This window comes from Carassius carassius, chromosome 39 (genome assembly GCF_963082965.1).
Source record: "Carassius carassius chromosome 39, fCarCar2.1, whole genome shotgun sequence".
NCBI lineage: Eukaryota > Metazoa > Chordata > Actinopteri > Cypriniformes > Cyprinidae > Carassius > Carassius carassius.
Genome location: NC_081793.1, coordinates 2620601 through 2647564, shown reverse-complemented (window position 1 = coordinate 2647564; position 26964 = coordinate 2620601). Strand labels below are relative to the sequence as shown.

Here is a 26964-nt window from a genome sequence, read left to right as displayed (position 1 = left end):
CTGAATGTGAGGGGTCATAAAGCTGGATAAATACAGTGGCCAATCTGTCAGGCAACTGTCTTGTTCTGTGGTATATCTTTTCTTCTTTCCCCTTCTCTTTCGCTCTCCCTCGCTTCAAGTGTAGCTCCATTTTGTCTGTGCTCCTTACAGCAAGAAAGGTAAGTTAAATTGTTTTAAATGCATTTTGAATTCCTTTTTAACTGGACATTGATATTAAAAGGCTACAGTATCACAGTGCTAAGTTAACAATATAAATAGCACAGTGTGCCTGTATAGCTTCAGCAGAGCAAAACACTTCAAAATAAAAAGGAGGAGGAGGAAGAAAGAGTTCCTTCCTGATTACAACACTCAGAACTGCAGCAGTGCTAAGCATAATGAATTGTAATAATTGTTATAGCACATACTGCTACTGATTTTACTGGTGGTGTTAGATATATCTAAACGCTTCTTTTGTGTATGACTTTTAGGAGCAAGATCTGCTTAATGTTTTAAAGCAATTCACCAATATTAATTTTGCTAATAATTTTTGTTAAATATATAATTTTTTCAATTTGAATCTCGCAGCATACTAGTATTGTCTCTCACTAATAATACTGGCACCGCTGGAGCAAACATGATCAACATGTTGAATGATAAAAATGTCTAACTACTGCAGAATTGCAACATTGGTCAGCAGATTTTAATGATATACACACAGCAAAGCCATTTAGTAATTCAGAGATAAACTAGTCTAAATGATTCATTTGTAAAGATTCAAAACAGTCTAATTAGTGTTGAAAAACTGAATGGGCAGGCATCCTTCAGTCCGATATTACAAAGGTCAGTGCAACTGTACTTTTAGTTTAGTTTTATTTAGTTTTATTAGTTTAGTTTTATTTTCATGTTAATATAATTTTATATTTAGATTTTCTAACCAGTGGCTCATTATAATTGTTATAAAATAATACATATGTTATATATAATTGTATTATATATATATATATATATATATATATATATATATTATATTATATTATATTATATTATATTATATTATATTATATTATATTATATTATATTATATTATATTATATTATATTATATTATATTATATTGTGTGTGTGTGTGTGTGTGCATTTTGATGTACCCTTGTGCTAGAACAGCACGTCAACACCAGGGCAGCTGGTAGAAGCTAGTTTATATATAGTCTGAACTCTTAGGCAGTAATGTCAAAAAGGGCAACGGTAGATGGGGTATGATGAAGGGGGGGGGGGGGGCAGGAAAAGAGCTTGTCCTACATTCTTCACATAAAGGTCAACAATGAGAGTAGGCCTCCTCGAGCCCTATGCTTACAGAGCTCTTGAGGGGTGTCAGAAAGTGGGAGTAAGTGACAGTCATTATGAGGAAATGAAAAATAAAAAAAGATACAGATGGAAGAGTACAAGTTAAGCATGTTGTCGCAGCATATGCCACCCCTTAAAACTATATTAAAGAAAAGCAGAAGTTCTCTAAAATAAAAAAAAGAGGACCTTATCTTTCAAGGCAAGCAAACCTGACGATAGCAGACAGTATTTTTAAATATGGGTGGAAAAAAAGCGCTATCTGTAAAACGTTTCCCCATCACAACATCCCTTTTGGGTCATTGATGATTTAGCTGTTATTTAAATCCAAAAAGGAAATTATAGTAATTCCTATAACAGCCAAGAGTTCAATGCCGTATGATTTTCGTGGATCATATCTTCTACAACACATTACTATCCTTGTTTGATTTTCTTTGACATGGTATTCTTGCCATTTTTAATATGTTGACCTAAAGCGTGGCTAAATAAACCAGCAGACAATGCATTTACGGAACAGAATGTTATTTTAACAACATGAAAACACAGCTAAAACAACAACTCTTAATCTATAGCTAATTGAGGCCTAATGATATTGGAATATAATAGCAAAGACCCCAGTGGTAAGTAATGTTAAGCTGTTATCAGTACCAAGTTTATGAAACGGAAGCTTATTTTTAGTACAAAAAAATATATACCCACGAATATTATTTTTACACAGAAGGCAAACTTCAATCTAAAACTAGCTAAGTAATATATAATATTAAGGTGTAAAGCCTTTTTTTACGGATGTTTATTAAAACATGAACTTCTCTAAAACAAGATGATGTCCTATATAAGCTATGCTAATTAACTTTAGAATTTTTTCATACGTCACAACTGTTCATTGTTTCACATTTTATTTTAGGTTTCAGACACTTAAATAGACATTTCAATTAAGTACTAGGTAGGGGGAAAAGTTTTTGTTAAATACACACTGATTTCTATGGAAAGCTGAAAAAATTATCTTTTCAATTAAAATGACAATGTCATTGTCTATGTTATTGCTATCAAACACATATTGTGCGCGTAACTATAAACTTTTTTACTCTGTTTTTCTCCAAGTTCACTGGCCACTTAATGTCATGTATTTCAGGAGAAATGGGTGAATTTACGTGATGTTAATCTGACAGATCCAAACAACAGCATCCAGTGCGCATTATAGATCAACTAACATGGTTATTAAATGATAACTAACATGGTTATTAAATGAAATGATTGTTTAAATGATTAAATGAAATGAATTTTTACTTGAATTTTAATTGTATTGAGGCTCCAAAAGTTGCATTATTTGTATAGAATATTAAAATTTAAAAATAAAAACATTTAAGAAACATAACTTTGTTGGTCACAGAGTTTATTTTCACTAATAATCCAAAAGCCAATGGGAAAATACTATTGGATTTTGTCAAAGGAACCAGGATAATGCTAACAAATGGGTTCACCTTAAAAAAAAAACATAATCCTTGCAACACTCCATTGATAGCTTCATTTTCCAGCCCAGCTCTGACTAAACCAGTGGAGAAAATTTAGGGCAGAATTATCGGTTAGACTGAGCAATGGCCAAATGATTGTGGAAGTAATCAGGAAACCTGTTTGGAAACAACCATCTGTTTAATGACTGACACAGCAATTAGTACTTTACAGTACATTTAAAGTTCCACAATATCATCTGAGACCATCAGTATACCAGTCACAGCTGGATCTGGGTTTTGTGTTTGTCTTTTATCTTTTGTCACAGTTGGTTTTGGGTTTTGTGGTCATGTCTTTTTTTTTATTTATACTGTCATGTTTCAGACATAAAAGCTGACTCATATGTCACAGCTTTTTCAGAGTGACTGCAGAGCGCTGATGATGACACAGCTGTTTAACAATTGGCCAAATTCACCACATAACAATGACACATGTTGGCTGATTTATACTTCTGGATCAAAACTATGCCATAGGTTGTGCGTAGTATGTGCAGTCTGCGGCATAGCCTGATGTGCACCTCTCCAAAAATGTCACTGCACGTCAAATCTACACAGACTCCAAGCACTGTGATTGGTCTGCTAGTACCCTCCCTCCATATGTATTTTAGTTAGGGGCCAAGCCCAAAGGGCTGTAGCCTCTATTGTATCTGTACGTTTTTTAGGGGCCAAGCCCCGAAGGGGCTGTGGCACCTATTGTATCTGTTAGTTTTTAGGGGCCAAGCCCCGAAGGGGCTGTGGCAAATATTGTATCTGTTAGTTTTTAGGGGCCAAGCCCAGAAGGGGCTGTGGCACCTATTGTATCTGTTAGTTTTCTTCTTCTTCTTCTTCTTCTTCTTTCATTTTTAATTTTCCAACATGGCGTCTGTCCGCCATATTGAATTGAATGAAAAATTGTTTTTTCGCTACTCCTCCCTGAAATTTTGTTCAATTTTGTTCAAAATTTTATCACATGAACCTCAGACCAGGCCTGACTGAAATGACTGAACAGATTTTTGATATTCACTCCCGTTCCCGACATGTACAGCTCCGAAGTTGACCCTGCCTGTGCTAGTTGATTTGGGTTAGTTAGCTTAGCATGCTAATAAGCTAAAATGCTAACACATTTCTATTAACTCCAATAATGGGTCTCTTGAGCTATCTGGTTAACTTTGAGCAAGCTATCATTTTTTAGCGTAGCATGCTAACCTGGCTAAAATGCTACTACTTTTTGGGGGAAGTCGTGGCCTGGTGGTTAGAGAATCGGACTCCCAATCGAAGGGTTGTGGGTTCGAGTCCTGGGCTGGCAGGAATTGTGGGTGGGGGGAGTGCATGTACAGTTCTCTCACCACCCTCAATACCGCGACTGAGGTGCCCTTGAGCAAGGCACTGAACCCCCAACTGCTCCCCGGGTGCTGCAGCATAAAAAATGGCTGCCCACTGCTCCGGGTGTGTGTGTGTGTGTGTGTGTGTGTGTTCACTGCTCTGTGTGTGTGCACTTCGGATGGGTTAAATGCAGAGCACAAATTCTGAGTATGGGTCACCATACTTGGCCCAATGTCACTTCACTTCAAGCTTTTGAGAGTTTATTCTCGAACCTTAACCTCACTTTTGTGTCATGCCTAATGTGCATCAACTAATGTGGCTCACTCTGCTAAGGCACTGGTCCCAAACCTGAGAGGTCGTGGGTTCGAATCCCATGTGGGAAGACTTTAAAGTTGTATATAAAGTTGTCATTTAAATTCCCTCCGGCTCTGCACTGCTGTTGGTGCTTAAATGCTCGCTGTGCTTGTATATTCAATTTCTGCTCTTTTTTTTCTTCTGGCTCCGCACTGCTGTTGGTGCTTAAATGCCATAATTGATGTGCTTACAGAACCTGCTGTGCCTGATGTAAATTACATTTCTGATGTTTTGCTCTTCTGGCTCGGCATTGCGCTACAGCGGCTTTTGCTTGCTCTGCCTTGCAGGGCTTGGCCCCGTATCGCTGCTTGCAGCTATATTTATTCTTCTTCTTCTTCTTCCGCCAATGGAAGTCCATGGCAGCCCTATGAACCGTACATAGGAAAATGATGAAATTTGGCACACATGTAGAGATGACCATTATTAGTGATCTGACCAACTTTGGGGTCTCTAGGCCAAACTCTATAGCGCCACCAGCAGCCCAAATATTCAACATTCAAACATTAATAACTTTTGAACCACTAATTCTATGAAAATAAAACTTAGTACACCTGAACATGCTCTTCATGGAGATTCCAGTCCATACTTTACATTAAGACTCCGCCCATTACAGTAGCGGCCATTTTGAAAAGTACAGTATTCAGTCTAAACACTACTCCTCCTTCAAAATTGGTCCAATTTTTCTGAAATTTGGCTTAGATGATCTTTGGACTGAGCCGCACAGAAATGACTGAACAGATTTTTGATTTTCGTCTTTGTTCAAAAGTTATTAAATTGTGAACTTAATGAGGTGGACCTAAAATCGGTTGAGATGCTGTATCTCGGCCAAACTTTGATCAATCGAAACCAAACTTGGAACACTTCATCTACACCATGATCTGAGGGTCCATGCCAAATTTGGGAATAGCGCCACCTATGAGTGTTGAGATACCAAAAATGCACTTTTTTGCTTATAACTTCTGAACAATTCATCAGAAAAATATTATCTTGGTGTCTATGGATTCTTTAGACCATTCTGAATCTGAGGATGTCAATTTTGTCAAGACCACCTGGACCACCCGTCCGCCATTTTGAATTTTGTCATAAATTGCTATATCTTTTGAACTACTGGACAAATCTTCACAAAAATCGGTAGACATCATCAACACCATGTCTCGGAGGTCCCCCGGAAGTTTGAAGACAGCGCCACCTAGTGTTCAAAAGATATAACGATTCTTGCAAAACCCCTTATAACTACTGTAAATATTGATAATTTTTTGTTATTTTTATGTCATTTAATTCCGTGGGTTATGCCGAATCGTATGATGTCTCATTTTTAATTTTCCAACATGGCGTCTGTCCGCCATATTGAATTGAATGAAAAACTGTTTTTTCGCTACTCCTCCCTGAAATTTTGTTCAATTTTGTTCAAAATTTTATCACATGAACTTCAGACCAGGCCAGACAGAAATGACTGAACAGATTTTTGATATTCACTCCCGTTCCTGACATGTACAGCTCCGAAGCTGACCGTGCCTGTGCTAGTTGATTTGTGCTAGTTAGCTTAGCATGTTAATTAGCTAAAATGCTAACACGTTTCTATTCACTCTAATGGGTCTCTTGACCTATCTGGTTAAGTTTGAGCAACGTTAGCATTTTAGCGTAGCATGCTAATCTGGTTAACTTGCTTCTTTGTGCTCATACTTACACTGAACCTCTCCTCTGCAGTTTGTGATTGTATGTCCTCTGAGTGGCGCAATCTGCAAAACCATGTATCTAGAATCCCGAACCATTCTGGTCGTGGGTCCGAGTCCCATGTGGGAAGACTTTAAAGTTGTGTATACAGTTGTCATTTAAATTCCCTCCGGTTCTGCACTGCTGTTGGTGCTTAAATGCTCACTGTGCTGCTGTGCTTGATGTATATTTAATCTCTGCTCTTTTTGTTCTTCTGGCTCCGCACTGCTGTTGGTACTTAAATGCTGTAATTGATGTGCTTACAGAACCTGCTGTGCCTGATGTACATTACATTTCTGATGTTTTGCTCTTCTGGCTCCGCATTGCGGCTACAGCGGCTTTTGCTTGCTCTGCCTTGCAGGGCTTGGCCCCGTATTGCTGCTTGCAGCTATATTTTATTATTATTTTCGTCCAATGGGAGTCTATGGCAGCCCTATGAATGGAACATAGGAAAATGATGAAATTTGGCACACTTGTAGAGATGGCCATTATTAGTGATCTGGCCAACTTTGGGGTCTCTAGGCCCAACTCTATAGCGCCACCAGCAGTCCAAAAATTCAACATTCAAACGTTAATAACTCTTGAACCAATAATTCTATGAAAATAAAATTTAATACATCTATTTTGTCTCTTCATGGAGATTCCATTCCATACCTTACATTAAGACTCCACCCATTACAGTAGTGGCCATTTTGAAAAGTACAGTATTCAGTCTAAACACTACTCCTCCTTCAAAATTGGTCCAATTCTTCTGAAATTTGGCTCAGATGATCTTTGGACTGAGCCGCACAGAAATGACTGAACGGAATTTTTTGAACACTAGTGAAAAAAAAGTTATGATGCTGTGAACTTAAAGATGTGGATGTAAAACCGGTTAAGATGCTGTATCTCGGCCAAACTTTAATCAATCGAACCCAAACTTGGTACCCATCATCTACACCATGATCTGGGGATCCATGACAAAGTTGGGAACAGCGCCACCTATGGGTGTTGATGCTTATTACTTCTGAACAACTCTTCAGAAAATTATGATCTTGGTGTCTATGGATTCTTTGAATCATTCCGAATCTGTGGATGTCAATTTTGTCAAGACCACCTGTCCGCCATTTTAAATTTTGTCATAAATTGCTATATCTTTTGAACTACTGGACATATCTGCACAAAAATCGGTAGGCATTATCAACACTATGTGCCGGAGGTACCCCGGAAGTTGGAAGACAGCGCCAACTAGTGGTCAAGAGATATAACGATTCTTGCAAACCCCCTTATAACTTCTGTAAATGTTGATCGATTTTTGTTATTTTATGTCATTTTATTCCTTGGTTTATGCCGAATCTGATGATGTCTCATTTGTCATTTTCCAACATGGTTTCTGTCCGCCATATTGAATTGAATGAAAAGCTGTTTTTTCGCTACTCCTCCCTGAAATCTTGTTCAATTTTGTTCAAAATTTTGTTCAAAACCAGGCCTGACAGAAATGACTACACAAATTTTTGATATTCACGCTAGTTGATTTGTGCTAGTTAACTTACCCTGCTAATTAGCTAACATGCTAACACGCTTCTATTCACTCTAATGGGTCTCTTGAGTTATCTGGTTAACTTTGAGCAAAGTTAGCATTTTTTAGTTTAACATGCTAATCTGGCTAAAATGCTAATTCGGGCTTTTGAGAGATCATTCTTACACCTTAACATCTCTTCTGTGGCTTGTCAATTGTGCATCAACTAATGTGGCTAACTCTGCTAAGGCCCTGCTTCCAAGCCGGTGAGGTCATGGGTTCGAATCCAGGGTGATTAAGGTTGATCTGTTGTCCTGATGTATGGTCCATTTCTGCTGTTTTTCTTCTTCCCGCTCTTTGCTCTGGGCTAATGCCCTTCAGGGCTTGGCTCCGGTATCGCTGCTTGCAGCTATATTTTTGTGTGTTTTGCACTTTAATATATTTTAATGCTACAATATAAAACAAAACAAAGAACAAGTATCTTATAAAATGTAGTATTGCATCACTTTGTTATCCACAACAAACAGTTGTTCTGCCAAGTCCTTGTGGAAACTGAAAGAATTATCTCTTTTTTTGTAGTTTTATATAAATGATCGGTTCTTTGATATTTGCCACCATCACAGCTGATGCTTCTCCCACTAGCTGCTTCAGCTTTTGCTATGGTTTGCAGGTTTTACACAAGCAACATGCCCATGGACACTGCACACTAAATAAAAACGTACACACATCCTGCAGTGCAGAGGCTGTGTCATATGTCCAACACAGAAGTATAAATCAGCCTTCACATCTTCAATTCTGCTCACAAATCGGTGTTCTTAGAAAAATAAACACTTTTTACTGTAGGCGCAATGTTATATTGAGCAACCTTTATTAAAAAAAAAATGTATACCCCCACTTTATTGATATTTAAATACTACTTGAACTTTATTACTACCAGTGCAGAAAGTGTCCGACTTGACATCTCCGCTTTCAATTCCACCCCTGATTGAAAGCAGCTACTCTTGCTGATTGGGCTGAGCAGCACTGCATGAAGTCAAACACACCTTGTAGCAAGGCAACTGGTGGGTTCATTGTTGGTCAAGCTTTCTGCAACAAGTCCAATGCAAGCAAGTTGAACAGAGCCCATGTGCAGACATTAGAACCCAACTTCAATAAAACAAAAAATTGGCAATGACTGAAAATAACAAGAAATGCACCAAACAGAATACAAAGCTGAACATGGAACAACTGAACATGAGGACTATTTATACACAAGACTAATGACTGAACAAAGAACACCTGTGAACAATAAAAATGATTGACTAATGACTAAACAGTACTGAGAAACACATGACAAAAAACAACCAATAGGGTGCGTTTCCCAAAACCATAGTTGCTTACCTGTTAGCAACTTAGTTGGTTGGCAATGGGAAATTGCATTACAACCAACAATGTTGCCAACTTAGTTAGCCACCATGGTTTTGGGAAACGCACCCCAAAAAGCAGGTAACATAACTGTGGGATTACAAAATAAAAGACAAACCCAAAGCCAGCTGTGACAGTACCAGATTCATTCTGCAGTACTTTACCATCTGCTTTGTTCCTGATTTCTCGTTCCTCTTTCCAGTAAAGATGCCTCATGCATATCCATTCCTAAGCCCTGATCAGAAGAAAGAGCTGAGCGATATTGCTCAGAGAATTGTTGCTCCTGGAAAGGGAATTCTTGCAGCTGATGAATCCACAGGTACACTCCCAGCCAGCAATGACATGTGGGGCCCAAATGGATTAACTGCGGGTTCCATGGTTACTGTGTGGGCATGGGCTTTGGCTGGGTGAAATCAGCGGGTCCCATGTAGGTTTTGTAGTATGGGTCCTACATAGGAAGCCCATATGAGCTGATTACATGGGCCCATAAGGGACAGGCATGGGCCAATTGGGCATGGGTTTGAACTGAGAACACATATATGGGTCCTGCATGGCATATTTATGTGCTAAGTTGGGTTTGAACTGGGAACACATGGGTCCTGCATGGCAGAGGCGCAAAGTATCTATGTAGGTCTATTGAGTTATGCAATTACTTACTGAACAAGTTTTAGTAACTTGAAGTAACTCTACATGTAGGCTAAACAAGCATGTTGAGATTGAGTAATTGTAACTCAATACATATCAAGTCACGCTAGTCACCAAAGAACAAACATCACATACATGTAGATCTTTTGCCAAAACAATCCATCAGTCATTTTTGTTAGTTGTGCAGAAAATAAAAAATGTAACTTCCCAAAAATGTAAAAAAAAAAAAAAAACATCAAAATATGGGTCAAAGTTTATGCTGTGTTAAATTATGATGATTAGTGGACTCTCAGAAAGGTTGCAGGTCTACCGTAACACTTCTAATAATAGTCCAGTCCCAGACTCCTGTCCCTTGGGGCAGAAACACATATTTAGACAACTAGGGATGCTCGATATTATTGGCCGATATTGGCTTTAAAATTCAATGTCGGTAAATATTGGTATCGGTTTAAAGATCCTTACAGAGCCCACTTTAAGCCCATAGGGGCATTCATGGTTGAATCCTGGTGCAAGCCACTTGATAAGAGTGGATTAAGGCGCAGTGGATAAGACACATACCTCTGGTGTGGGAGACCTGGGTTTGAATCCACCATGAGACACCAATGTGTCCCTGAGCAAGAGCAAGACACTCCAGAGGCGTTCGACCTCTGACATAAATAGCACTTGTAAGTTGCTTTGGATAAAAGCATCAGCTAAATTAATAAATGTAATATAAATGTAAACCCCTTTAGGCAGGTGGGGCAATTCTGTCATGAATTGCCCAGTTAAGATCCCACATAACACCCTTATAGATCCCTTTTAAAGCCCATCTGGGCATCCAAGGCTGGATACTGGGTGCAAACCCACTTTAGAGCCATTTGGGGCCCAAATGAGTCTGACATGAATTGCCCAATTAAGACCCATGCAGTACCCTTACAGGTTCCACTTTTAGTACGTCTGGGCTTCCACGGCTTGACCCGATATGGATCCCGGGTGCAAGCCCATAATGGGGCCCACATTTGCAGCCCATGAAGCCCTCATCTGGGCCCCACATGTCATTGCTGGCTGGGACTTAAACACTCACTTGCTTCCAAAATGATAATTCACCCAACTGGACAATTTTTCCCTTATTCACTGGCTTTCTTTTTACCATGTGGTCACTCTAGGCAGCGTAGCAAAGCGCTTCCAGAGCATCAACGCTGAGAACACAGAGGAGAACAGGAGGTTGTACCGTCAGTTGCTTTTCACCGCTGATGACTGCATCCTGCCCTGCATTGGAGGAGTCATCCTTTTCCATGAGACTCTCTATCAGAAGACTGATGATGGCAAGCCTTTCCCTCAGCTGATTAAGGAGAGAGGCATGGTGGTAGGAATCAAGGTGGACAAGGGTGTGGTACCTCTGGCTGGCACCAATGGAGAAACAACCACACAGGGTATAGATGATGTTTCTTCATATCCTTTTAACTTTAATTTATGAATGTCATTCTCTCTTTTCACAAATGTTCACGCATATCCATCTCAGGTCTGGATGGGCTGTACGAGCGCTGCGCTCAGTATAAAAAAGATGGTGCTGACTTTGCTAAATGGCGCTGCGTGTTGAAGATCACCCCCACAACTCCATCCAATCTTGCTATTATTGAGAATGCCAATGTACTTGCCCGCTATGCCAGCATCTGCCAGATGGTGAGACACTTTCCAATTTGCTTTGGACATCCAGTGGTGACATAACACATAACACTATGAGCAGAATTCATAGTTTTCAGTCAAAGGACCGGTGCAAAAACCAACCATAAAACTGCAGCTGCGCAATAAATTTTCCAATTGTTTCAAGTCTTGGTTATTAAGATCACTTCTCAAAAGGAAAAAGAGCAAAGATCTGTCATGGCCATTTGCGATCCATATACATCAGCCTCCAGAGTATTGCAATGGGTGTGACGTCAGGTGAAAACTATAAATACCAAAATTGTTTATGAATGTTTACTTTTATGCTTCGTGTCCAAAAATGCTTTAAAACGGATACAAAATAGAATGCCATTAATATTATTATGAACTGCACAGGCGTAAAAATAAGCAAAATAACTGATGTGACATGAATGAAAAGATTAATCAACATGATTTAAAAGTGCATTGAGTAGTTCATTAGTTAGCGCTAGCATGGCTGTTCTTTATTTACTCTAAATACCATTAACACAGTGGTGTTTAAAGCTACATTGCCATCTATAGACCTGAATCAGTGTAAATGTGAAATTTTAGAGAGAAGAAAAAAAAGACTTTCTTAATGGTTGTCATTGCTTATCTCAGTTTAATGTAACAACTATCAGTGTAATTTTATGTAAATTACATTGATAATACTGAGATTCAGAGAATGTTCTACACAATAGCTATGTTTCTGTATTTTTAAGTAGCACATCAGAATCTTAATTTAAGTTTCTATACTCGCTCATGGTGGTTTTTGACTTTGCAAAAGAGTTATGCGAATAATGGGAGATGGAAACATGTTGGTTGAATAATTTCTTACTACAACATGTACAGTTTTGCATCTGTTTTTTTCTTCACTAGATATTTTGCAAAAGAGTAATGAACCAATCAGCCAAACCCTTGATTGATTTTAAATTGAATGATATTATGAATTACCCGGTTACATAGTTTCAGCTCACAGACTAATAATAATCAGACTAATAGTATTCTGATTATTATTTAAAAAAAAAAAATAAATTAAAAAAAAAAAAAAAAAATATATATATATATATATATATATATATATATATATATATATGTATGTATGTGTGTATATATATATAAAAACCGGAAGAACATTTTTACACTTGCTCAAAGTGATTTTTGACTTGTGCAAAATAGTTATTGCGACTAACGGGAGATGGAATAGCATTGGCAGAATATTTTCTGACATGGAGAATATTATTAAAGCACGACAATAAGTGTTCTCTTACGAGAGTTCTCTCGTACTGCGTCTTAGCTCAGACACTACGGGAAAAGTCAGCCATAGGCAAGACGGCTCGCTCGCTCATTGGCTGCTCTACGGCAACTGCACAGCCTATCGAGCGCAGGCTGATGCAACATCAGACCAATAAGGGCGCTTCGCGCCCTTCATGCCACTTCCCGCCGAAACGGGTGTGGCCCAACCCTATAAAAGGAGCTCGAAAAGGCTGACTCACCTGATTTTTCATCTCTTCAGCGATGCTCATGCATCGCTGGATCACGAAGGAAGCAAGCGCCGTCTGATAGGCATCTCAGCGGGACAAGCCACTTCTGAAACTGCTGGCCTTCGCCGCCTTCCACTGCCGTTCCTGCTGCACGTTCCGGCGCACATATCCTTTCAATTCTGTTATATCCAACTGTTCTTTATGCCCTGCGACACACACTCGTAAAAGAGCTTGCGTCTTTTTTAAGATGCCTTCTTGCGGCTCGTCAGAGCCCCACTCAGCGAGGGAGACCGGTAAGTCATCTGTGTCTCCTGCCTGGGTGAAGATCATCGAGCGCTCGCGCTCGCTGACGGCGGATGCCCTCACTGTGAGCTGTTGCCATGGTGACTCTGAGGACTCGCTTGGCCTTTTTCTCTGAGCCTGCATTCTCCGCTGCGCTGAGGCACCGTAAAAGCGCCGCTTCCAGCGGATTCCGGAACCGTCTTCAGCTCAACCGAGCTCGCCAGTTCGCCCTGCTTCACCGGCCTCCCCTGCATCGCTTCCTGATGGGCAGCGCCCGCTGTTTGCCGCTGCGTCGTCCGAGGAAGTCAATCTCAGGGCCGGTCGGGGGAAGAGGACACGTGCTCTCTGCTAGCTTCGGGCAGTGAGGGCAGGGCGAGCTCCGAGGATCTCAGAAGCCCAGCAAACTAGCTGACATCGAGAAGGAGCCAAGGCGAGTGCTCACGCTGGACGCGACGAGTCTCGGCCTCGAGTGGTCTGCACCAACGCCCCCCCCTCTCGTTCCCGGCTGGATGGTAGTTTCCTTTCGGATGAGCGTACTTCTCAAAGCCCGCCTCATTTCTTCCTGAGCTTCACGAAGAGGTGGCGAAGGCTTGGAACGCTCCATATTCAGAGTGAACTCGTTTGTCTGTCTCACTAGCATTCTCCTGGATGATGCTAAAAACAGGAACTACCAGTCACTTCCACCGGTGGAACAGGCGATAGCAACGCACCTTTGTCCGCCCTCTGCTGGACGGCAGACGAAAGCGGTGTTGCCATCTAAAGCCTGCCGCATGACGTCACCTCTGCTCACGCAAATCTTTTCTGCTGCTGAGCAGGCTGCGTCTGCACTACACACGATGGCTGCAGATATTCCAGGGTGATCTCCTCTGTAAACTGGACGAGATGGGACATGAGGCTATCTGTCTCGTGGATTTTAGGAGTGCTTCGCTACTAAATCTGCTGCACAAGCCATGGGACGAGTTATGGCTTCCGCTACGGTGGCTGAGAGGCATCTAGGGCTGACGCTCTCAGACATGGCAAGCGCTCCGGTTCTGCAGCGAGTCGTGCTAGACCGGCCTCGCAAAGCTCTCAGCCACACCCCCCGCCTCCTGTTGCTTCATCGAAGCGCCTGTGTACGAGTTCCGCTGTGGCCGAGCTCTCACCCAAGCGCACCTCTGTTTCAGTTTCAGGAGTTGTGACTGTCTCAGCATTTTCTGCAACGCGCAAGCCTGCACAGTTGCCCGCTTGCCTGCACACAAAAGCCGTTATCACAACAGCTTACGCAACGCAGCTCGAGACCCCGTTCTCGCTCTACCGGCCGTCGCCCCGCACCACGTGGACCACGGCAGAGGATTATGGTGAGGGCGGAAGCCCCGAAGACATCCTAGGAAAGCGCCGGTGTACGAGTCGCCGCGGCCGAACTCTCACCTAAGCGCGCCGCTGTTGCCCGCTTGCCTGCACACAAAAACCGTTATCACGGCTACCCAGATATTTCCCGAAAAAGGTGTAATTTCTGGTGTCCCGGCCACGGCCGATGGTGCTATAAATGTAGTGACGATGCCCACTGCTCAGTGCACATCTCCACATATAAGCACAGCCCTTCACACAGGGCTCGCGCCCATAAAAGCGACTCAAGTCAATCGCGCGCACTGCATAGTAAACGTGCCCACTCCTCAGTGCCCACAAACACTATGTCACACGCGTCATGTGGTTTCTGTAAAAACGAAACCCGTGCACGTTCGTTCTGCCCAGGCAGACAGCGAGTCTAAAGCAGTAAATGTGCACGCTTACAGCCCACAATTACTCACAGACAGCACGAGTCCCACAGGACCCGCTCAGCCCTCCCTCACTTCGTTGAGGGGGTCGAGGACGAGCGATCTGCCCGCTCTGATCAGCGCGCTCCCCGCCTCAAATGTCACAGGCTTAACGCCCATGTTAGAGCACATCGAAGCGCTGCCATTGCCCAGCCAACAGAGCGCGCTTTGCATCCAACCCCTAGCCATTCATGCAGACGCATGGTCAGCGCTTCCAGAGGTTTCGGATTGGGTGCTAGACATTATAGAGCAGTGGTCTACAACATGGTGCCCACGGGCACCTGGTAGCCCGCGTGGAGTCTCTGAGTCGCCCGCCGAGCACGTTCTATAAATAGCCTGAATTGTAATCTTTCAATTTTTTTTATGATAATGTTATAAAATGAGAAAATAACTATTGGTGACATTTCATATACCATTAAAACATAATAAAATAATTCAATAATTTAAAATATTTAGAATCTGCACGTCTCTCTATCTCTCTCTCTGCATCTCGTGCGTGCACCTCTCTCTCTCTCTCTCGCTCGCTCTTCGTCTCGCGCGCGTGCACCTCTCTGTCTCTCGCTCGCTCTGCGTCTCTTGCGCGCACCTCTCTTGTTCTCTCTGCGTATCGCGCGGCAGAGGAGCAGCGTTTTAATTTAGTTAAACACAGATATTATGTTGCTTTTCTAATTTTACATGCAAGTATGTAAAGTATATCATTCAGTCACTATTTCATATTCATGCCATTGTTCTTTCTCCCTTTCCCCCCGTGATTTTGTCTATATCGCGAATATAAGATGACCCCCCATTTTTTAGGACAAAAACGCCTATTTTTAGGACAAAAAAACTTGTCTTATATTCGGGTATATACGGTAATTATATATTCAATAGTCATAATATTTAACAATATTACTGTTTGTTGTTGTATTTTTCAAAACTTGAAACTGTGTGTGTGTGTGTGTGTGTGTGTGTGTGTGTGTGTGTGTGTGTGTGTGTGTGTGTGTGTGTGTGTGTGCGTGTGTGTGTGTCTATATCAAACAAGTAGCCCTCAAGACTATTTTATCCCTTCAGGGAGCCCTCACTCACAAAAAGGTTGGAGACCCCTGTTATAGAGGGAGGCTACTCGCTACAGTTTTTTTCGACGCCCTCCGCGCTTTTAGCGCGCATCGAAACTTCGGTCAAAACAGAAGTAGCACACCTACTTCGAGCCAAAATATTAAAACTGTTGAGCAGAGGGGCTGTGGAGCCTGTATCTCAAGCTCAAAGTGAGGGGGGGCTGTACAGCAGATACTTTCTATTGCCCAAGAAAGACGGGGGTCTCAGACCCATACTGGATCTAAGACAGCTGAGCAAAGCATTGACGAAACGCAGTTTCAAAATGCTTACAACCAGGAAACTCCTCGCGCATATTCGCAGAGGAGACTGGTTCACGTCAATAGATCTGAAGGACGCATATTTTCAAATACAGATAGCGTCACGTCACAGGCGATACTTGAGATTCGCCTTCGAGGGCCAGGCATACCAGTTTACAGTCCTGCCGTTCGGCTTGTCCGTGGCTCCTCGTACATTTACGAGGTGCGTGGACGCAGCGCTCGTTCCTCTCAGACTCAGAGGCATGCGAGTGCTGAACTATTTGGATGACTGGCTGATTCTGGCTCAATCACGAGCGGAGCTCGTGGAACACGGGGCCATTTTACTCGATCACCTCGAGAAACTCGGTCTCAGTGTTAACTGGACGAAGAGTTCGCTGAACCCCAGTCAGACGAGGTATAGCTCTGGACTCACGTTCCATGACGGCGCGGCTGTCACCACAGCGCGCGTTGGGCATTCAGCGCGCAGTGAATTCTCTTCGCTGCGGCGCGACCGTTTCGCTCAGAGAATTTCAGAAGATGATGGGTCTCATGGCCTCAGCATCTCCAGTTCTTCAGTTGGGCCTGCTCCGCATGCGCCCCCCTGCAGTTCTGGCTGAGAGCGCGGGTACCTGGTCGGCTGCATCTCAGGATCAATCAGAGCTGCGTTACAGCCCTGAAACCCTGGACATCGAACTACTGGTACCAATCAGGTGTAAGCCTGGGGACTTCCTCGAAAGTGAAGATGGTGTCGACGGACGACTCCACTTCGGGATGGGGAGCGCTGCTCGAGGGCAGACTGTCCTTTGGCCTGTGGTCAGAATGGGAAAAGCTCCAACATATCAACTGTCTGGAAATGCTGGCAGTGGAGAACGCGCTGACACGCTTTTGTCCCCGAATCAAGGGACACCACGCCTTAGTACGTTCGGACGGCATGTCTGTGGTGTCCTACATAAATCGCCAGGGCGGTCTCGGGTCCCGAAACCTGTGCAGGTTGGCGGAACGCCTCCTGGTTTGGGCTCAGCGCAACTTGCGCTCGCTGAGGGCAGTTCATGTGCCTGGGCTACAGAATCTGGGTCCAGACAGGCTGTCCAGAAGCAACATTCCCACGGGCGAATGGTCTCTACACCCGCAAACAGCCCGGCTGTTGTGGGAGAGATTTGGCAGGGTGGAGGTGGACCTCTTTGCATCCCACGAAAACGCTCACTGCCCTGCGTTCTTTTCCAAGAACGAAAGCGCGTTGTCAATGAGATGGCCGTGCTGCCCGCTTTATGCTTTTCCCCCCGTCTCCCTCCTTCCGCAGGTGATAGAACGGGTGAGGGAAATGGGATGTTCAATACTGCTTGTAGCACCATTTTGGAAGAACCAACCATGGTTCCCAGATTTGATGCAGTTAACGGACACTGCCCCGTGGCAAGTGCCGTTGAGGAGGGATCTCCTCTCGCAGGCCGGGGGCTTGATTGGCACCCTCAACCGGAGTTGTGGTCCCTCCATGTGTGGGCGCTCAACGGTTACCCGCTGATCTTTCAGTGGGAGTGCTAAATACCATCACTCAGGCTAGAGCTCCGTCGACACGACGGATGTATGCCTCGAAGTGGTCGGTGTTCTCCAGCTGGTGCACAGCTCGGGGATGTTCACCCCTTAGTTGTGAGGTGACAGAGGTTCTCTCCTTCCTACAGGAGCTGTTGGATAAGGGCAGAGCCCCATCCACGCTCAAAGTTTATGTGGCGGTCATCACAGCGTTTTCTGAGACAGCGCTCGGTCAGTCAATAGGAAGGAACGATTTGGTCATCCGCTTCCTTAGGGGAGCTAGGAGGCTGAATCCTCCCAGACCTCCGTCAGTCCCTATATGGGACCTCGCGGCGGTTTTGGAGGCCATGAAGGGTCCCCCTTTTGAGCCTATCCAAACAATTAGCCTCCAGCATCTGTCGTTCAAGACAGTATTCTTGTTGGCTCTCACTTCAGTGAAGCGTGTGGGTGACCTGCATGCGCTCTCGGTGAGCCAGTCGTGCTTGGAGTTTGGGCCTAATGACTCAAGGGTCATACTCAAACCTAGGCATGGTTATGTGCCGAAGTCCCTCAACACACCATTTCGGGCTCAGGTTATTGCCCTGTCTGCCCTGTCGGTGTCAGGAGAGGATGGAGACTCGAGTCTTCTTTGCCCTGTTAGGGCTTTAAGAGCTTATGTGTCTCGCTCCGCTGTCTGTAGACAGACTGAGCAGCTGTTTGTCTCGTTCAGTGGACGTTCCAAGGGAATGGCTGTTTCGAGACAGACTCTATCCAGATGGATAGTTGACGCCATAGCGTTAGCTTACGCTTCCAGGGGCCTTCAGTGCCCACTGGGCGTCGGAGCACACTCCACAAGGGGCGTCGCCTCGTCGTGGGCATGGTCTACATTTATCAGGCTCTATAACCTGGAGGTTCCCGTCTTGCAAGCAAGGCTGCTGTCGGTATAGTCGAATCAGGGCCCTGATGGGAACTCTGAGTTCGTGAGCGTTATGCGCTGTCGACTGTTATATGGGCAGTATTGCGTAAGACCCACATTGCCACATTGGTCAGGGCTTGCCTCGACTGTGTGATGTCATATTGCCGCATCTACGGGTGCTGCTAGATATGGGACGGAGGGCTCCCCCACCCCCTCCTGTCCTGGACTCTTTGTGAGTCCCTCGGGTGACTGTGCACTGTAAATCCTGGGCATTGCTTCCAGGTTTATTGGTGTGTGATCCCTGCGCACGGCGCTTTACATGGGGTTCTAGAGAGAACCGAGGTTACGTTAGTAACCGAGTACGTTTTCCATTTGTCTAATTTTCAGTCATCACATCACCAAACAACACTATGCCACTATTGTATCCAAAGGCAGCCCCCAATGAGTGTGAGGATTCTCTTATAAGATTAGCATCATTAGCACCATTACATGGTGAAATACAATAAATGGGACAACATAAAAAATTAAAACATTTTTTATAGACTACTGTTATGAATACTTTCTCATTTGAGCGTAGTGTTTCTTTGTGTTAAAATTACCTTTAATAATTATAGTTAATATTTTATGTAATTTTTTTAAACCCATTTGTTGACATAGCAAGAACATGTATTAAAAGGGTTTTTATTTTTTTTTTTATTTTTTTTTTGCATGACTATTTGTATTTTGTTGCATTCATTTAAATATGCAGGGTGTCACAAAAAAGGTATTTCTGTGGCTCAGTGCTAGATCATTGCATTAGCAGCTCAAAAGGCGATGGGTTCAATTCCCAGGGAACACACATACTGATAAAATTGTATAGCCAGAATGCACTGTAAGTTGCTTTGGATAAAAGCGAATGCTAGATGTCACAATGCACACACATTGGTTGCTGTTGTCTTCTTAGCATGGAATTGTGCCCATTGTGGAGCCTGAAATCCTGCCTGATGGTGACCATGATCTGAAGAGGTGCCAGTATGTGACTGAGAAGGTCCTGGCAGCTGTGTACAAGGCTCTTTCAGACCACCACGTGTACCTGGAAGGAACCCTGCTGAAACCCAACATGGTGACCGCTGGTCACTCTAGCTCCCACAAGTATGCCCCTCAAGAAATTGCCATGGCAACTGTCACTGCCCTGCGTCGCACTGTTCCCCCTGCCGTTCCCGGTGAGTCAGTTTCACTATTGCTGCATTCTGATGAATCGCCCTTTGAATGGCACTTCGGAATAATCAATGGCCACAGTATTGAAGGGTTGTAGGAATGAGACCTTCAGAATAAAATGCAGTGAAGTAATCTTAATTTCCGTGTTACTCCCACAAAGCCTATATATGTAGAGTACAGACCAAAAGTTTGGACACACCTTCTCATTCAAAGAGTTTTCTTTATTTTCACGACTATGAAAATTGTAGAGTCACACTGAAGGCATCAAGGGGCTATTTGACCAAGAAGGAGAGTGATGGTGTGCTGCGCCAGATGACCTGGCCTCCACAGTCACCGGACCTGGACCCAATCGAGATGGTTTAGGGGTGAGCTGGACAGCAGACAGAAGGCCAACAAGTGCTAAGCATCTCTCGGGGAACTCCTTCAAGAATGTTGGAAGACCATTTCAGGTGACTACCTCTTGAAGCTCATCAGAGGGAATGCCAAGAGTGTGCAAAGCAGTAATCAAAGCAAAAGGTGGCTACTTTGAAGAACGTACAATAAGACATATTTTCAGCTGTTTCACACTTTTTTGTTATGTATATAATTCCATATATAATTCCACATGTGTTAATTCATAGTTTTGATGCCTTCAGTGTGAATCTAGAATTTTCTTAGTCATGAAAATAAAGAAAACTCTTTGAATGAGAAGGTGTGTCCAAACTTTTGGTCTGTACTGTATGTGTATATGTATATATATATATATATATATATATATATATATATATCTTTGTACTGTATATGTGCAATCTGAATTGCACAAATTTGATTGTTGTTGTTAAAAAAAATCATTATTACTTAGCAAACATATAAATTAACTATTTTAAAATTGAAAATCCTGACATCCAGAGAAAATATGATTATTTTAATTTTTTTTTCATAAAAGTATCCTCATTAGGTCATACACAAAAAGGTGAAAAGAACATTAATACAGATAAATAGAAATTTCTAACTAATCTAAAATTGGATTACAGTTTAGGGACAATTTGCCATTTTTATATCAAAAAAGCCTTTTACTATACCTCATATTTAAAAATATATAGATTTTTATTTATTTTTTACGCATTGCATCTATACATCATTTAGTTCAACATGTGTTTGATGGGAAGATCACAACTCCAATGTCTACCATCTTCTACTCTAAAAGGCATTACCTTCCTGTCCGGAGGCCAGAGTGAGGAGGAGGCCTCAATCAATCTGAGTGCCATTAACCAGTGTCCCCTAATCAAACCCTGGGCCCTAACCTTCTCTTACGGTCGTGCCCTGCAAGCCTCCGCACTGAAAGCCTGGGGGGGAAAGAAGGAGAATGGCAAGGCCTGCCAGGAGGAATTTGTCAAGAGAGCCATAGTACGTAAAACAACCTTTACACAATGAAACATTGATTTAGAGTTTGTAAATGAACATTTACTATCTGTGTTGCCAGTTTCACTAGAGATTTAGAAATTGTATTTGTTTAGACCTGGTAGCCTGATGAAGTATGGCAGTCCACTGGAAAAAAAAAAAAATCACACTTTACATAGCTGTATATACAGTACAGCTGGTCACATTTTAGCAGCCTTTGTTCCACAAGCGGTTTACTAATTCTGTTTTTTTTTTTTTTTTTATAAAGGATTTTTTTTTCATGAAGACTTCTTGAAAGAGTCATAAGCCATGTACACACCAACTATATATGAGGCGATTTTTAAGAACATCTCGGTTACGTATGTAACCTTGGTTCCCTGAAGAGGGAACGAGTTGCTGCGGTGACGTCACCACGTATGGGAACACCTTCGGTGTGACAAATGTCTGAAGCCCTATACCATCCCGCCAATCCTATTGGCCAAATAGCGCGTGGCACCGCCCATGCATTCGTACGCATATATATACCTGGTGCCGCGCGCCATTTACCTCAGATTTCATGACTGAAGAAGAAGAAAGCTATCAAGGTATGGCACGGCCAGAACCGCAGCATCTCGTTCCCTATTCAGGGAACCAAGGTTACATACGTAACCGAGATGTTCCCTTTCATAGGTCACTTCGATGCTGCGGTGACGTCACCACGTATGGGACTGCTATACCATAACGCCTGACGTACCTGATAGCTGGGATCCAAGGAAGCATCTGCTCAAGCGGAGAGAACCCGGGAGCCAGGAGCCATCCTCACATCCAGACTGTAAGACTTGATAAAAGTGCTCAGTGAGGACCAGCCTGCCGCAGCACAGATATCATCCATAGAAGATCCACTGAGAAAGGCTTGAGAAGAAGCCACTGCTCTCGTGGAATGACCTTTTACTCCTAAGGGCAAAGCGAGCCCGCGCGCATCATAGGCTAAGGATATTGCCTCCACCAGCCAATGGGACATGCGCTGTTTCGTAACAGCATGGCCTTTATTCTTATGTCCAAAACAGACAAACAGCTGGTCAGACTCACGCCATGGGGCGGTACGATCCACATAAGTCTTTAAAGCTCTCACAGGGCAAAGACTCAGATCCCCAGACTCCGCCACAGCAGAGGATAAAGCCTGCTCCACATGAGAGTGTGCTTGAGTCTGCGATTGCGCAAACACCAGCCAATCGTCCAAATAGTTTAAAACACGGACGCCCCAGAGCCGCAACGGGGCCAGAGCTGCGTCCATGCATTTTGAGAAAGTACGGGGAGCTAGCGCTAAGCCAAAGGGAAGACCGCGGTACTGATACGCTTTGCCCTCTAAAGCGAATCTGAGGAACTTCCTGTGTCTCTTGATGATCTGAATATGAAAGTATGCATCCTTCAGATCGATCATGACAAACCAGTCGTTTGGTTGAATCTGAGACAAAATAGACTTTACCATCAACATCTTGAATTTGCTCGGCCTGAGTGCAAGATTCAGATGGCGTAAATCCAGAATGGGTCGTAATCCGCCGTCTTTTTTTGGTACCACAAAATAACGGCTGTAAAACCCTGACTCCATCTGAGAGGGGTGTACTTCTTCTATAGCCCCTTTGCTCAGTAGAGCTGACATCTTCCGTCTCAGCACCGCTATATCCATCGGTTTCACCACCGTGGAGAGAACTCCGCGGAAAGGGGGTGGGCCTTTCCGAAACTGAATGGTGTATCCGTGACAAATTGTGCGTAACACCCATTGAGAAATGCCGGGCAAGCGTTCCCACGCGGCCCGAAACAATATTAGCGGTCTCAAAATGTCCGTTTCCTGCAACGCTGTCACACACATTGAAATGTCCGGGCACGAAAAACTCGCCGTGTTTGTGCACAGGGGAAGTGTATGCATAATAGTCGTTGCATCTCGTTGTGCGTAATCCTGAAACGTGTCCACGGCAGGAGTTAGGCTAACAGATTGAACATCGGGCTCTGCCGCTAGCGACAAAGCGGCGGCTGTGCGAGCCGTCATGATGGGCTGTTCGTGCAAGACCCTTTGAAACGCCCCTCGAGCTCTGAAAGCTGGATTGCGCAGAGTGTCTGAGGGAGCGTTTAGCGTTACAGTTCGCTCCAATGCTATTCGAGGCGCTGTTTGCGGCGAGACAGTCAGAGTTTGAGCGTGGGGACTGCAATGAGAGTGTTGGATGCGCGAAAGCGGTCCAACAGCGCTCTCTAGCGGAGGGCACAGTCCCTGGCAGGCAGCAAAAGGATCAGGAGCTGCTGTTCGGTGCCTGAGAACGAGAGGCGTTGGCCGTCGAACTCAGGTTCAACCTCTTACGTTGGCGTTGTTGAGCCAGTGGAACAACCCTAGGGCCCCAGTCCTTGCGGGGGGGGGGGCGCCATAGGTGAAGGCTCCTCCCGAGAGGCTACTCGCTGGCAGTGAGAGGAGGTTGAGCGAGAACGCGCGGGCGCCTGTCAGCGTTCAACCTCCCTGGGTATGCAGGGAATCAGCTGGCGGAAAGCGGCTGATTGCTGTTTCGCTGCCCTGAATTTCTCCACCACTGAAGTGACAGCCTCTCCAAACAAACCGTCCTTGGAAACAGGGGCGTCCATGAGAAAAGATTTATCCTTCTCCTTTATGTCGGTGAGTTCAGCCAGAGGTGGCGCTCAACCGTGATCAATCCAGCCATGGAACGGCCCACTGCTCGAGCAGTATGTTTGGTAGCACGAAGCGCCAAATCAGTTGCCCGCCGTAGTTCCTTTACCGCCTCAGGTGTAATACCCTCCCCTTCATCCAATCCTTTTAACAGCTCCGCTTGGTAGGCCTGAAGGACCACCATAGAATGGAGCGAAGCAGCCGCTTGGCCAGCGGCCATGTAGGATTTCCCCACTAAACTGGACGTGACTCGACACGCCTTAGAGGGAAGGAGGGGGCGAGACTTCCACGCCACGGCCGAATTAGGCGCGAGGTGCTCGGCGAGAGTCTCTTCCACCAGCAGTATCGCTGCATAGCCATGGTCCGCCATATCAGCAATGGTGGCGAAATCCGCAGCCGCAGCGTTCGTAATCCGTGCCGAAAACGGCTGTTTCCAGGACCTCGAAACCTCCTGGTGGAGGTCCGGGAAAAAAGGTAAAGGCCTCCGGGGCTGCGCAGGTGTCCGACTAGTCAAGAAACGGTCGTCCAGCTTTGAAGAAGGTTGGGCCTCGGCCTTCTCAACCTCCCATTCCAGCCCCAATGTACCCACCGCACGGTAAAACCACATCCAACAGCTCACTGTAGGAGGGGGAAACACGCCACGCGAAGTCCTCAGACCCCGAGGCCACAGTGGATAGAACGTCGTCATCATGGCGGTCACAACCGAAGGAGATGGCGCTACATGCCTCCGTTTTGGGCCGTAAATCCTCACAGGAAAAGACGACAGGCTCAATAAAAGTTTTCCTCTGCACTAGGGTAGGGGAGAGTGAGCGATGTGGAGAATATTCCACCGCTGAGCTGTCCTCAAAATCCATGCCACACGTGTCACCCCAAGCTATCACCTCGTGCGGTGCCTCGGCAGTCGCAGAAGTGATATGGCGGGGGTTAGACATGGTGACATCGGAGAAAACATCTACCCTCGAGCGCAGCACTCTGAGCCGCAGGCCATCGCAATGGGGGCATGAAGAAAGGCCGCTAAGCACCGCCTGTGCGTGTTGTAAGCCTAGGCAAACTACACACCTGTCATGAGTGTCCCCCTTCACGATGTACCTGGTACACGGCTCTTTGCACTTTCTGAAACTCATCGTGTCCGTGGAGAGGAGTATACTGCTCGTGATGATCGGTGTTGAAGGCGAGATAATAGGGCACAGAAGATTCGCTTGGTTACTGAAGGAATGAAATCTGAGGTAAATGGCGCACGGCACCAGGTATATATATGCGTACGCATGCATGGGCGGTGCCACGCGCTATTTGGCCAATAGGATTGGCGGGATGGTATAGGGCTTCAGACATTCGTCACATCGAAGGTGTTCCCATACGTGGTGACGTCACCGCAGCACCGAAGTGACCTATGAAGGGAACTACATTACCATGAAGCATTGAGAATGGCATAACCAAATCAAATATGATGGAGAAATATTAAACTATTAATTTAAATGTAAATTTTCTATATTGAACCAGTATAATTTACATTCATTTATTTTATTTTTTTTGCGAATTACGCAGACATCCATAAAAATTTAAGTAATTTAAGTAGGTAGGGAAAGTGACTCCATTATGTGATTAGTGTTCTTTTGGCATGACTTTACTTGTTTTGATTCTCTGGTTGGTGGAGATTTCTCTTCTAAATCATGATAAATACTGCGGTTAAACATGAATATAAAAAAATACTCATGGTGTCAACAAAAGCGTATGCCATTAATAAACATTCTTGTAGTTCATAGTATAGGTCCGTTATGTTTAAAGGTTTGTTAGAGTTAAAAATGTATGGGAAAAAAAATGAATGAGATTTTTACTTTCAGATGTTGCACTCTTTTAAACATCAAACGTTAATGTCAAACTAGTTGAGTCCCACAGAATTGCCATCAGTATGAACAAAATGCAGTCCTGTGTAACAGAGGATATGTGCTAACATTTTTGGCATCCATGATCTCATATTTCCTGTTTTTCACTAATCTAATGTGAGTCAATTTCATCTACAGAACAACAGCGCAGCAGCCGTTGGAAAATATGTCTCCAAAGGAGACACCGGAGCAGTGGCAGGCGAGTCTCTGTTTGTGGCCAACCATGCTTATTGAAGAAACACAAGTGACCACACTTCCGCAGACTCAACCGGATGTTTGCTCATGTTCACAGTGTGATGCATCATATCTGTGATCTAGACTCACTGTTACTCCTTTAGTTATTTTTTAACTGTCATTTGAGAATGATGTCAAAGAAAATAAGTATCATTGTAACTGACCACTCAGTTGATAAAATCATTCAGTCTGTGCCTGTTTCATGCTGTCATTCTACTGATCTGTCCTATTTTTGTGACTGCAATCCGTACAGTTTTGCATCTGTTTTCTTTTTCACTTGATGTTTTGAAAGAGAATAAAGAACCAATGAACCAAACCACTGATGAATTTTACATTTAATGATTTCAATAATTATTTGATTAAACTATGCACTCGAGTGGTTTCAGATCTCAGACTTACCAATCCAATTTTTATAAAACTTCCCAGAAAGAAAAAGAAAGCTCAGAAAAAAGCTATCTGTTAGCGTTTTAATGGCAGTTTTAATATTTTACAAAACCTTTCCAGAGAATATAACATTTGACTCACATTAATTTTTTTAAAGATATATTTATGGGCTTTTTATGTCTTTAATGGAAGAGGCTAGTAGAGAGCTGACAGGAAAGGTTGGGTAGAAAGAGGGAAGTGGGATAGGCAAAGGTCCTTGAGACGTTATATGTCGAAACACTAACCACAAGGCCATCAGTGACGACAAAATGATATATTATTCTAAAAAGATGTACACATCTATCTAGTATTTCTTATCCTGCCTTTAATCCTTGACTTTAAAAATATTAAAAAATGATATAAAATAAAAATGCTGTATTATGGTAATGAGGGTATTTCATTTAAAATGTTAAACGTTACATTTCACAGCACATTTTCGTAATGAGATCTGGGGGCTAAAATGTGCTTAGGGTCATAAAAATA

At 43.7% G+C, this 26964-nt stretch overlaps 1 protein-coding gene across 2 annotated transcripts; it reads left to right on the top strand.

The window, feature by feature from the left end:
* On the top strand, nucleotides 1–26250 carry aldoab (aldolase a, fructose-bisphosphate, b). Of its 2 annotated transcripts, none has more exons than XM_059530418.1 (7): nucleotides 1–158; nucleotides 9301–9417; nucleotides 10889–11155; nucleotides 11245–11405; nucleotides 19658–19916; nucleotides 21098–21297; nucleotides 25963–26250. In XM_059530418.1, the coding sequence occupies exons 2-7, from the start codon at nucleotides 9306–9308 to the stop codon at nucleotides 26056–26058; spliced, it is 1095 nt and encodes a 364-aa protein (XP_059386401.1). In that variant the 5' UTR covers nucleotides 1–158; nucleotides 9301–9305; the 3' UTR covers nucleotides 26059–26250. The 2 variants fall into 2 exon arrangements, with proteins under 2 accessions (XP_059386401.1, XP_059386402.1); XM_059530419.1 differs by having other exon boundaries at nucleotides 11–158; nucleotides 9306–9417.
* Nucleotides 26251–26964: the final 714 nt, after the last annotated feature.